Consider the following 12,682-nt stretch of genomic DNA (forward strand, 5'->3'; position numbering starts at 1 on the left):
CCCGAGCATCTTGCTTCCTTTTTGTGGAGAAAAAAACCACCCACAGATGCTGGACTAGTGAGCTGAATCGCTCAGGACCCGAGGCCTGGACCTGCTCACAGTGTTGATGAAGCAATCCCTTGTTTACTCAGCGGACAGCCCCCCTCCCCCACCCCCCACCCCTCCACGGCTGTTTACTGGAGCAGCACATGTTAAGTTAAGGAGGGGGGGAGGATGGGGGGGAACTCTGAGAAACTAGCAGGATGGCAGAAGTGTGATTTGAGAGGGAGGCTGAGTGGGGTGGAGGGGGAGTTTCTTGGCCATTCCCATTCACACGGTGTCCGTTTCTTCCTTTGTCCATGGGGGCTCTGCAAGCAGAGAGAGTGTGTGTGTGTGTGTGTGTGTGTGTGTGTGTGTGTGTGTGGGGGGAGCTGGGTCACTCGCTCAGGAGAGACCATCTGGGTTGGTGAGCGTTCCCCATCTGCTGGAGCTGCTGTCCGCTCAGCGCTGCCTCGTTTCTTCCTCGATTGCCGGCCCTCCCCCCGCCCCCCCGCTGCCTCAGACAAAGAGAGCAGCGCAGTGAAGGCTTGGACCGGCTACCCGGGCTCCGCCGGACAGGAGACAGGCCGACCGCGGGATTCTGCCCACGACGGACGGGAAAGGTGCGTTCTGGGACGCTCCGTTTCCACGCCGCATCGGCGAAAGGCAAAAGCCCTGCAGCCCCCCCGGATGCTGCAGTATCACATCGGCGTTGCTCTGGGAGTTATGAAGGGAGTGTGTCGGGCTGGTCTCTGTCTCTCTGGCTGTCCTTGAGTGAGACGGAGGGAGCTCCGTGCGGGTGCAGGGGACGAGCTGGCCGTGGGCTGGAGGAGAAGAGGGGGCCATGCCGCCTTGTCCGCGCAGTGGACTGCCTGTGGGGGACACAGCGTGGGGTCTGAAACGACCCACATGAAAATGCCAGGACGGATCAGAAACGGGGGTTTTACCGTGTCTTGACCAGCGTGGGCGTGAAGCTGCACAGCCCTGCGAGCTGTGACCAGCGGGGGTCCTCTGTCACGCCTGCCCGTGCACGTGTGTGAGAGGTAAGCTGCAGGAGCCAGCGCCCACGCCTGCGCAGAGGCACAGGGGGCAGCGAGGCTCCTCAACAGCCTTTCAGACGTGCCAGGCCTGGACAGCTTGACCTGCAGCGCCCTCTCACTGAGCAGACTCCAAATCAGACTCTCCTGGAGAGTGAGTGCTGTTGGGAGGGGGGGGCAGATCAACAGTTAAATGTCTGGGAGGGGGGGGTTCTGTCAGTGAGCAATATATTCCTGTGCATTACCAACATTTTGTCAAATGAAACCCAGGACATGTCTAATCTCTAAAAACAACAGAGCAATTAGTTTTCGGTCTGTTTTCTTTCCAGGCGTTTGAAAACTGAATTCCAGTAGACGTGTTGAGGAGGGGCTGGGGAAGTGGGGGGGGGGGCGTTAAGCGAATAATAAAGCTGTCCAGAGGATTTCGTGATTGTTGCAGAAAGTCAGTAGGCTGCTCGAGAGCTCAGCTCTTCTCTCAGGCACAGCCCTCCGCTGTGAGGACCTGAGGTCGCTGGTCCCGGAGCTTGTGCACAAAGCTCGCCGTCAGCGTCTCCTGCGGCGTGATTACAGTACCGGGCTGCCGTGAGAGCCCCCCGTCTCCGTGAGCGTGTGGACGGCCTCGCCACGCGTGACTCCCCGCGGTGCCCGCGCCTGCGGGGCGGCCCAGAGAGCCGCCGGCGAGGGGGGTGTCCGGGCCGGGCTGGACCGACCTGGTCAGAAAGAACACCGCTGTGAGGGCCGTTCTGTCCCCCGCCTGCCGAGCCCCTGTCCGATGAACCTGACCCGGCTGTGTGTGCTTGTCTTTCTGTCTGTCTGTCTGCTGTAGGCTCCCTGAGACGCCATGGCCGCCCGCACAGCCGCCATCTTTCTTCTGCTCCCCCTCGTCTCCATGGCGACCAACGAGCCCCCCGGCTGCAAGATCCGGGTCACGTCCAAGGGCCTCGAGATGTGTAAGACCGATTAATTGTAGTTACAGCGATGGTAATAGACGCCTGTGAGACGCTCTTAAAGTCATTGTTCATTGAAAGCTGAGTTTTGTGAAATTCTAGTGACACCTAACAAAATTCACTTTTTTCCCTCGTAAAATATAATATCTCTTTACCTGTGTGCCTTTGTGGCCCCTGTCCCCTTTTCCCACTCCCACCCCCACTATATCCCTCCCTGTGTCCTTCTGTCCCCTGTCTCCCGTCTCCTGTCCCTACTCCCACTCGGTCCCTCCCTGTGAACCCTTGTCCTCTGTCCCCACTCCCACCTGGTCCCTCCCTGTGGGTCCTTGTTCTTATCCTTCCCTGTGTTTCCCATGTGTCCCCTGACGCCTGTGCCCCGCAGTGAGGCAGGAAACCCTGAAGTTCGTGGAGGAGGAGCTGGAGAACATCACCATCCCTGACCTGCAGGGCAAGGAGGGACGCTTCCAGTACTCCATCAAGGAGTGAGTCCGACCGATGCCCGTGCGCCTCTGTCCCCTCGTGGTCTCGTGACCAGCCCCTGGGGCTCTGTGCCCGGAGCCCTGGGGGCCGGCGTGCCTGTGGCTTTTCCAGGGCTGGTTACAGCAGCCAGCAGCACCTGAAGAGCTGGGAGAAGCTATTAAACCGTCCCAGCGAAGTCAGTAGCCAGCCGGTGTAGACCGTTCTAACAGCTATTGCACTTTTTATAATTAGAATTGGAATGAAAACCCTCATGTGCACTGGCCATCCGGGGGCCCAGGAATGGACACCCCCTGAAATAGTGTGTCCAGTCCTGAATTAGTCCTCGGCAGCCACTGCTGGTTATATAGCTGTCCTACAAATCACGGACCTGGTAAACGGCATCAGAGAGGAAGCAGAAAGGCTCAGTTCGCCAGAATGATCAATCATGTTAAACAAAAACAAGATTCAGTGATCTAAGCAAAGTGCCACATCGCTGTTCTAATTGCAGTCAGCCATCCGGGTTGTGCTGTGAGCAGGACCTTGAAGTTACCTGGCCAGTCTCGTGCCTGTGCCTGCAGCAGGGGGCCTTTGAGCTCTGCTCTTGCAGCACTGCCTCTGGCATTAGTGCCTCCAGTACTGCGTCTCTTTAGCCTCAGCGTGGCCCCTGCTTTTTCCCCCGAACCCCTCCTTTCCATCACTGTCCCCCTCTCCCCGAAAGTGTGAAGATCACAGAGCTCAACCTGACCCACGCAGACCTGCGCTTCCAGCCGGACCTCGGGCTGCTCTTCGAGGTGCACAACTCCTCCATCACCCTCAACTTCCAGAGGCACATCCTCTACTGGTTCTTGTGAGTTCCTGCTCCGCCGACACCTGCCCCTGTGCGCAGGGGAAGATTCATAGGGCTCAGAGTCTATGGTGTTGAAAAGATATGAACGGTATCCTCATAAGTATACACCACTTTTCTGGACACTCCACTGTTTACAGGTAAGGTTACGGGTAATGGGGAATCCCACTGCCACCACCAATATGCAGCCATATTGGCAGCTGCCAGTGGGGAGGAGTGTGATGAAGCCAGTTCAGAGATGGGGATTATTAGGGGGCCGTGATGGGTAAAGGCCAATGGGAATTTTGGCCCGGAAGCTGGGGTAACGCCCTTACTCTTACTTACTCTGGCTATAAAAAAGATCCACAGGTTGGCTGCGATGTCCTTTCATTGCTGACCTCATCATGAAAATCATTTGTTTTCCTTAAGAAGCTTTTCAAACCCATAAAAAAAAACAATAAATAGGAGAATCTGAGGCCTCTGGGCCCATCAGATCTCACAAGCTGACGAGCTACTAGTCCTTACAGCTTCCTGCATCAAGAAGATTCACAGCTGATCAGTTGTTCTGATCGCCTGGGGGTTTTGTGGGAGCTGGTCTCGAGCGACTCTGGGTCAGAGTCCGAGCTGGGGTGTGTCCTGACCGGCCTGCGTCGTCTCTCTCTCTCTCACCTCTTCAGCAATGACGTGGGCTCCATCAACGCCTCGGCGGAGGGCGTGAACATCCACACGGCCCTACAGCTGTCCCGCGACGTCGTGGGCCGTCTCAAGATCTCCAACATCTCCTGCGACGCTGCCATCTCCAAAATGCGCGCCAAGTTCTCCGGCACCCTGGGGTAGCTATTTTTAATCCCGCACTGCAATCCAAGAGCAAGTGTTAAGCCTCCGCTCTCTGAGTCTGCAAGACGTCTGTCTCCCCATGAACGTCTGTCACTTCATTTAAGTAATAGTTTATTTTTTCAGCTGTCCTAGCACCGACCCACCCAGTAATTGCTTATCCTAAACCCATTACTTGACAGTGGCTTTCCAGAGCCTACTGGTGTCCACAGAATGGGAGGCAGCAGTGATATCCACTTCTGTGTTCGGGATGAAATAAGTGGTTGTGGCTGGAGTTGGACAGGGACTGTGGAGGAAGCCGGGCTTGAGTGTGTACCCTATACAGAAGTGTGTGTGTGTGTGTGTTGAGATGTGCTCCAGGATTTAGCTGTTTGAACTGGCAGCCAGTGTCTTCTATTAAATGACTGTGCATGGCTAATGCAGGAGTCATGCTTCCCCTTGACGAAGCATGACAGCTCTGGGATGATTCCCAAGCGCGAGCCAATTGATCTCCCGAGGGTGGGAGGGCTGGTTCCCGCGCGCCGACCGTGCCGACCCTGTCGTGTTTTCTGTGCAGGAGGGTGTACGACTTCCTGGCGACCTTCCTGACCACCGGCATGCGGTTCCTGTTGAACCAGCAGGTAAGGCCGACCCACGCAGGTGCCTGTCCAGGGTCCAGAGCCCTCAGCAGACATGAGGCAGTGTGACTCACGGAAGCACTAGTTACCTTCACTGCTTTGTGTTCTTCAAGCAGTTCTGTCCAGCTTCACCTGGCACTAATCAATATTTGCTTTCAATTAACTTCAACTTGAGTTTTTAAAATCCTTAATCAATAATTCCTTACACATATTAGCACATCTTTGGTCACTCCACTCAAAGCACTTTACAGGTAATGGGGAATCCCACTGTTTCCACCCATTTGTAGCCGTACCTGGATGATGTGCCAGTCCTCTCCCCACACACCAGCTCTCAGTGGGGAGGAGAGCAGAGTGATGAAGTCAGTTCAGAGATGGGGATTATTAGGAGGCCATGATTGGTAAAGGCCTGGGGGAAATTGGGTCAGGACACCGGGGTAACACCCCTACTCTTTTTGAGAAACGCCCTGGAATATGTTATGATCGTCGAGATGAGTGAGGGCTCCCTACTGGTCCCTCTAACATCTCTTCTAGCAGCAACCTGAGCTTTCCCAGGAGGTCTCCCATCCAGGTACTGACCAGGCTCACACCTGCTGACATTCAATAGGTTGCCAATCGTGAGTTTTGAGAAATATTGACCGATACCCATATACTTTTAAGAATTAGGCAGAGCATGAAAACCAGGAGTAAGTCTAAGTGAAAAGACGTGGTCTCTCTGTCTGTGTGTCCCAGATCTGCCCTGTCCTGAACCACGCCGGGCTGGTCCTGATGAACTCTCTGCTGGACACGGTTCCGGGTGAGGTTTTGCAGACACCCCTCGGCACCCTGCTCTCCCTTCTGCACCCACAGTGACTCACACCCCGCGTTTATTGACAGTGACATGACACAGTGACATGCCTGTTTCTGTTATGCAGACAAATACGATAAGTTCAGTTTATCACTTAGATGCAATGCATTTTAAATGCATTAAATGTATAGATACATTGCATTATTGCAAAAATCCCATGTGGCCCTAATTCCAGAGGTACAGTTTAGATACTGTACATCATCCTTGACCTACTTCTTCTTAGGGGGAGATTTGTAGCATCAGAACATGAACAAGACAGGGAGTTGTGCTCTGACTGTCCCAGGAACAGAAACAATTTGCCATAAGTCATCTTTTGCTGTGTAGTGAGTGCACCCTGCTGTAGCCTGCTCCACCTCTTATTGCTGTGCTGTTGTGCTGTCTCTGCAGTGCGCACACCTGTCGACAACTACGTAGGCATTGACTACTCTCTACTGAGTGACCCTGAGGTGACCTCTGCCAGCCTTGATATGGATTTCAGGGTAACTGCGACATAGCCCCCCCAGTCACATCACACAGCACCAAACAGATGTAATGTGTGTGATCATTATTTACCCGTCCGAATTTTGGCACTTAATCAGTGTATAGATTTTTCCACCTCTTCCTGCCTGAACAGCTCACAAACGAGCAGAATGAAAATAAATTAAAATTTGTTTCACTCTGAGCTGTATTTTTCATTCACCTGACTTTACTGCAAGAAAATCTGCATAGTTACAAAGTGTATTTTTATTTTTATAAATTTTTAAATCACACCCATGCCAGCCAGTCTCCTTTAATGGATTTTTCTTTTTAAAAAGCCGATCTTGTGTTTTTCTAAGAAACATCAGTTCACAGTCTCTCCCGTCTCCACCTCTCCGTCCCCTGTGTCTGTGGCTCTGCAGGGAATGTTCTTCGATCGGCACAACGAGAGCGACACCATCGTGAACTACGCGGCGATGCCGGTGATCCGGGAGTTTGACCGCATGGTGTACCTGGCGCTGTCCGAGTACTTCTTTGACAGTGGCATGTACGCCTACTTCCAGGCCGGCGTGTTCAGGATGCAGATAGCTCGCGACCGGGTAGGCATGGCTCGAGGCATCGCCACGCTTTCCGATGGGAGCAGCCTGGCCACGTCACGGGTGCCAGCCTGGCGGTGAATGGCTACGGCACGGGCCGGGGGGGCAGGGATGGGAACCGTCGGCCGGAGCTCCCTTCTTGCCTCTGGGCCAAACGCAGGCCCCTCCCATTTCCCAGGTGCCCGGCAGCCTTGTGGCAGCGTCGGCGAGAGGCGGGCTCCTCCACGTGGCTCTCGCTCTGCAGGAAGACGAAAGCGTGGGTGGGGCACGGGGGGGGGGCTCGTCTGCTATTCCTCATTCCCCAGTGCGTGGGTGCGGAGGCCGTCTTGGCCAACCCAGACGTAGAGCAGCTGTCAGAGATTCCAAACTGGGTGGATATAAGATATATAAGACAGGAAACTGGCTCCCGAGTGGCAGAGCCCAGCGCAGGGTGAAGCCACTGGGGTTCTGCGAGGGCAGGAGCACAGGTGTGTGTTGGCTGGCCGCAGTGCCACAGTGTGTTCTCTCATGACATCATGACATGACTGAAAATTGGAGGCGTTTCTACTGTTGCAGGCTGATGGGTGAAAGGTCAAGGGGCACGTTGGACCGCTGGAGTTGCTCCTAAGCACTTTTCAAATAACAGCAAAATCTGCCTGTGTCCAGCCTGTGTGCTTGTGCCGACTCGAAGGCTTTGCTAAGGGTGACAGACCCCGCATGTTTCAGGGGGGAAGGATTAAAAAGGTACAAATGTAACAGCAGCAGTCCCACGAGAATGCTGCCTTTTCAGCTATAGCGCACACCTCAACAGCCAGATCAAGATGTCTATTTATACTTGGCCTTTGGCCAGCGGCCCATAATAAATAAGGAAAATACGAAGCAAGCCCTGTGCAGATTCCTGATGCCACAGACAGAACACGTTCAACTCCCAGCAGTGTTTACTTGACCTCAGTCGGGCGGATCCGGCATTAGATTGTGAATTAAAACCTTTAACGCTGTTGCTTTTCAGATGCCGAAAGATGTAGAGATGCTTCTCAGGACAACTTACTTTGGCACGATCATGATGCTGGTAAGTGTCTGGTGCTACCTGACACCAGAAGAATGAATCTCTTCCGAGACATAGGACATGTGATACTGCAGACACCGGCTCCTTCCCAACGCTGATACCTGTTGGGGAGTTGACCTGGAATAATCGGAAGATTCTTGTTTCCTAAATACTGGGTTTTGCAGAGTAGATTCAGTTAGGGTTACAATTAAGGTATAGTACTAGGTATAATACTAGTGCATGTTGGCCTGTAGTTGCAGTTGTAGGCTTGTCATGTTGCTTTTTGGGGCCCTTTAAAGTGGAAATTTTCACAACCGTTGTTAATATGTTTTTCTATTGCAAGTGTCAGGTTTGAATGCTTTGGTGACGTGAGCTGTTTTGTAGTTGAATGGTTTTCAATGTACCGTGCTTTGTGAGGGATGCTTTCCTTGAAAGGAGCTACAAGACCTAGTACAAGCCTTCCTGCGGAGAGTGTAGGCTGGTGAATGGGGGGTATGCACACCTGCTGCTTGCGAGAGTGGAGTTGATGTCCTGCCCTCTCTCTGCTCCAGAATCCAGCACTGATGGACGCCCCCATCTCTCTGGAGCTGGAGGTGACCGCGGCGCCACGTTGCCTGATCAAACCCTCCGGGGCCACGGTGTCCGTCACGGCGGTGGTCAGTGTGATGGCACTGCCCCCGGGCCAGCCGCCGGTCCAGCTCAGCAGCATGACCATGGTGAGGCTACAATCCAGATACCGATTCATTGAATGAACGGATCGATGTTTAGCCAATCAGAGAGCACAAAGGGTAGGGAGGTCACAGCCAATCAGAGAGCACAAGGTAGGGAGGTCACAGCCAATCAGGGAGCACAAGGTAGGGAGGTCACAGCCAATCAGGGAGCACAAGGTAGGGAGGTCACAGCCAATCAGGGAGCACAAGGTCGGGAGGTCACAGCCAATCAGAGAGCACAGTAGGAAGGTCACAGCCAGTCTATAGATTCTATGCCTGATAGTCAAGTACAAACTGACCATAAATATACAACATACTCTGGCAATAGCCCCCCCCCCTTGCCTCTTCCAAATAGCTTTACTCATAGCAAGCAAATATCAGCATTATTCAGTTAATGGCTTAATTATTTTTATGTCCAATTTCTTGCCTGTACTCAAGTCTGCCCCCATATCTTTAATTTCTACCCCCATTCTATTCACAGCCCAGTGCATTTCACCCCATCTGTACGGTAGTGTCTTCCACAGAGATTGCACTGTAACGGTCTCTTCCCTGTCCGCAGGAGAACAAGATGAATGCCAAAGTGTCCATGAAGGGCAAGAAGCTGGCCATCCACATGGACCTGAGACGGTACGCTCCCCCTGCCTGATGCAGTGCAGGCCCGAGCCACTCGGAGTGCGCACAGGGCGGGTGTTACATCGCCGTAGCCACGTTAAATGTAGGACCCTATGCGGAACTTGGTCAAAAGGCGAAAACCTGGCTTAGCAAAGAGCCGGTTGTACTGTACTTAGCCAAAGCTTGTATCCTTAGCTGAGGTCGTGACAGACGCAGATCGGGAAGCCGAAGGGTCAGGAAATCGAAAGCGCGTGACAGCGAGGAAAAAGAGCTCCACTGGCAAACCAAGACCGAGCCCCGTGATGATGGGAATGAAGCCTTAAATAGTCTGGTGCCGAGGTGACCGATCGGATAACTAACCGATACCTGTGTCGGGAATCGGCGGAGGCTGGTGTCTGGTCATGTGTCACCAAGGTACTCGTGAGTCTGCGTGTGCGAGAGGCTCGTGTCGGACTCTGCGCGGCCGTGACAGCGGACACGTCAACACAGCATAGAGACGGTCTGCGCCACACAGCAACAGGCACCACAAGAAGCAAACAGGCCGAGAAGCAGGTGCTCCTACAGGAGTCTGATATTTACACTGTGAGGAGTAGGAGAGTGTCGGAGAAACGTTCTGTATTTATCCGCAATGGGAGACTTGTGACGGTGTTGAAACCATTACTTTTTTTTAAAATGCTTCCATTGCTTTACTGTCATTTAATTGCTTTTGTCGTAATTTTTTTGCAGCTTCAGGATCTACTCTAACCAGTCTGCTCTGGAATCATTAGCGGTAAGTCTGATGCACAGTATCCTGTTTCTGTATTGTCCAGAACCCCTGTGCACACATCAGTACTGCACAATTCTGTGGTACCAATCATCTAGATGCAGCACGATATTGGGTTCATTCTAGATTTGCAGGGTTGTGTTCTAGTAGATGAAGGGGACACCCTGACAGCTGTTCTAAGGTCACAGATGGAGGGTAGATACCCTTAGACAGAGCAAGCAACCCCTATGAAAGTTGACCACAGTAAATTTCAATCTGTTTTTGCCATTTTTGAAAGGATCTACCATTACCTCTCTGCGCTTTAGCACAGTTTCACTGTTTTACAGCTTTACTGCACGTCAGCCTTCTCTTACCAGGGTAAGCACCGGTTGGCTTTTACAAGAGCGGTGCGTTTGTATTCGGTGAAACCCCGCTCCCGAAGCGAGGCGGCACTTCGAAGTGGTCCGCTTTGTAAGTGACTGTATTCCCTTTGGTCAAATAAACACAGAGGAAGGCATCACTCCCCTCCAGAAAGAATACCTCATCCCACAGCTCTCCTCCCCGGAATGAGGTTACGTTTGAGGGTTCTCTCCCCACGCTGACAGGGACCAAGGTTGACCCCTGACCCCTGCACCTCCACTTTCTCCTGGCTCCGTGTCCCTCGGCTCTTCGTAGACCCCCGTGCCGGGAGACCAGGACCGGAGTCTGTCTGGGATGTGGGGCTCTCCTCCTAGCTGTAGGAGCTGAGACAGTCCTGGAGGTTCTGGGATGGTGGGGGGGTCTCTCTGCGGTGCGGAACACGTTTTAGTCCTCTGTCCTGTTCCCCCAGCTCATTCCCCTGCAGGGACCCCTGAAGACCCTCCTGCAGCTGGTGGTCGTGCCCATCATCAATGGTGAGTGCAGGCTGGGGGGAGACTCGCCATTGACCACTCTGAGCGCGAGAGGCCTCCCACAAACTTGCCCACGACCATGGTGATGTTTGAAAGTTGGAACGAATAAGTGGAGCTTTTTTTAAAATGATCTATTTTATGCACGCTTATTTTTCTCCAGCTGTAAATTGTACATCCTATCTCTGTCTTGAAGGATGTCCTGTACTGCTGTGTAGGGTGTGCTCCTGTATGTGTGTGTGTGTGGGCATGTGTGCGTGAGTGTGTACCCCTGGCTGTGTGTATTTGCTTCTGTGCATGCAGTTGCGTGTCTTGGAAGGGCTGTATCTGTGTGTGAACCTCTTCCTGCGTCTCTCTGCTTCCAGATCGCACCAAGAAGGGGGTCCAGATCCCCCTGCCTGAGGGGATGGACTTCACAGAGGAAGTGGTCCAATACCACACGGTGAGCGCCCCCTTCAGGGTGCGGAGCGCATGGCGGTCGATGCTGTAGAATATTGTACAGGCAGGAGTGGAACTACATCTTAACGAATGTGAACAGAGGCCTCAGGACAACCAGACAACTACCAGAGATCAGCTCTGGCAGGGAGCGTGAAAATAAGGGGGGATACTCTGCAGTGAGACATGCAGAAGAGAAATCACAGAGCACTTTAATCCCACCAGTTTTCACAGTCTGGGATCATCAGCTCATTCCCATGCTGTTCTGGATTGGTTGAGTATTTTTCCTGCTTATTTTCTCCTCTGGGGCCGGCAGTGTGCCCTCAGGTGCTCTGAATTCCCATGGGCTGGATCCTGTTTTTTTTCCCCCACTTCCTGTCCTTATCCGTGCCCTCTCTCTCTCCCCTGCCCAGGGCTTCATAACCATCGGAGCCAACCTGCACTTCAGCAAGGGCCTGAGGGAGGTGATAGAGAAGAACCGCTCCCCCCTGCAGACCAACAGCACCCTGGACTGAGCCGGGGCGCCTCGCAGCCCCCCCACAGCCGACGACAGCCCCCCCCCGGCCCAGCCCGCGCCCCGCACGCCTCTCCGCACCCACCGCCGCCGCGCCACGCTTTCAACTCTGCGTCTTCATTTCTCAGGCTCACGGAACCGACGTCCATAGTTTTCAGAGGAAATACCGTCAAAACAAGTGCTTGTTGCTACCAGCGGTCGTGCTTCCTGGAAGCGCGCGGCAGTGAGGCTGCAGAGCGCCGGAGCCCGGCGGGATTCGAGCGGGCGTGCTCTCCGGTGGTGCTCGCGAGCACGCTCCGGGGTCACGGCTCGTCTCCTTCAGCGACAGGGCCGCCACTTCCACTTCCCGCTTCCCGCACTGAAACATTCCAGCATTCCCCGGGAGAGCCAGCCCAGCTCCCGGCTGTACACTCTCCGAGGAAGCCGTCGCCTCCTAGTCCTCCCCACACGTTCCAGGGATCCACTCCCCGTCACGGCCCGCTGACTTGTCCACAGCCTCACCCTACGAGATCCTGACTGGGAGACTGGGAGAAACCACACTCCGAGAACTAGGAATGAAGTAAAGGGAGAGCTTGGATCTTAACAAGATGAACCGACATCCTGCCACCTGAGTTCAATCCTTTCAGGCCCATGTGTGCTATTTTGTAATCAAGGCCCTTGTATTTCGTAATATCTAAAGTATTCCGTCTAGTACACAAGTTGCATAATCGGTCTCTCTCTTTTCAAACTGCCAGTTCTTACTCCTTATGACTTTATACAGATTATTTTTTCAAAGCCCAGAAAAACGATGGTGACATTCAGCTTTCCTTTTGGTGAACTGCTAAAATGAAGGTTTGATACAAAGTCATTAATTTGATGTTAGAATAAAAAAACTGCACATCACTGATTTTTTTTTTTTGAGGAACAGACTTAGAAAGGGCTCTGTGGTTATATCTAGGACAGAACCCTGTTATCCAATGTAAGAAACGGGAAAAGATTGTCAAATGCTGTTAAGAGACAATACCTGATCATTAAAACATATTCTGCTAATTCACCTTCTTTTCCGATACTGTACATGGTACTTGACTTTTTTGGTTGTTAACATTTTATTACGTTTTTCAAAATAGAAAAAAATTTCATCCCTCATG

At 53.0% G+C, this 12,682-nt stretch overlaps 1 protein-coding gene across 7 annotated transcripts in view; it reads left to right on the forward strand.

Annotated features, from left to right (window-relative positions):
- The window catches only part of pltp (phospholipid transfer protein), a 22,118-nt gene extending 9,532 nt beyond the window's left edge, over nt 1-12,586 (forward strand). For 4 of the 7 annotated variants that reach the window (XM_088607707.1, XM_088607703.1, XM_088607702.1 and 1 more), the window contains 15 exons: nt 1,882-2,005; nt 2,385-2,484; nt 3,180-3,308; nt 3,962-4,117; nt 4,675-4,738; nt 5,465-5,528; nt 5,967-6,058; nt 6,458-6,634; nt 7,620-7,679; nt 8,207-8,371; nt 8,925-8,992; nt 9,704-9,746; nt 10,549-10,612; nt 10,972-11,048; nt 11,455-12,586. In XM_088607707.1, the coding sequence (XP_088463833.1) occupies nt 1,897-2,005; nt 2,385-2,484; nt 3,180-3,308; nt 3,962-4,117; nt 4,675-4,738; nt 5,465-5,528; nt 5,967-6,058; nt 6,458-6,634; nt 7,620-7,679; nt 8,207-8,371; nt 8,925-8,992; nt 9,704-9,746; nt 10,549-10,612; nt 10,972-11,048; nt 11,455-11,556 (1,470 nt within the window). In that variant the 5' untranslated portion in view covers nt 1,882-1,896 and the 3' untranslated portion in view covers nt 11,557-12,586. Of the gene's footprint in view, nt 1-541; nt 642-674; nt 1,062-1,881; nt 2,006-2,384; nt 2,485-3,179; nt 3,309-3,961; nt 4,118-4,674; nt 4,739-5,464; nt 5,529-5,966; nt 6,059-6,457; nt 6,635-7,619; nt 7,680-8,206; nt 8,372-8,924; nt 8,993-9,703; nt 9,747-10,548; nt 10,613-10,971; nt 11,049-11,454 lie in introns of those variants that run through there. The other 3 variants (XM_088607704.1, XM_088607705.1, XM_088607708.1) reach the window with 2 other exon arrangements.
- The last annotated feature ends 96 nt before the right edge of the window (nt 12,587-12,682 follow it).

The sequence above is a fragment of the Lepisosteus platostomus genome, chromosome 15 (genome assembly GCF_059453375.1).
Source record: "Lepisosteus platostomus isolate fLepPlt1 chromosome 15, fLepPlt1.hap1, whole genome shotgun sequence".
NCBI classification, from domain to species: Eukaryota; Metazoa; Chordata; class Actinopteri; order Semionotiformes; family Lepisosteidae; genus Lepisosteus; species Lepisosteus platostomus.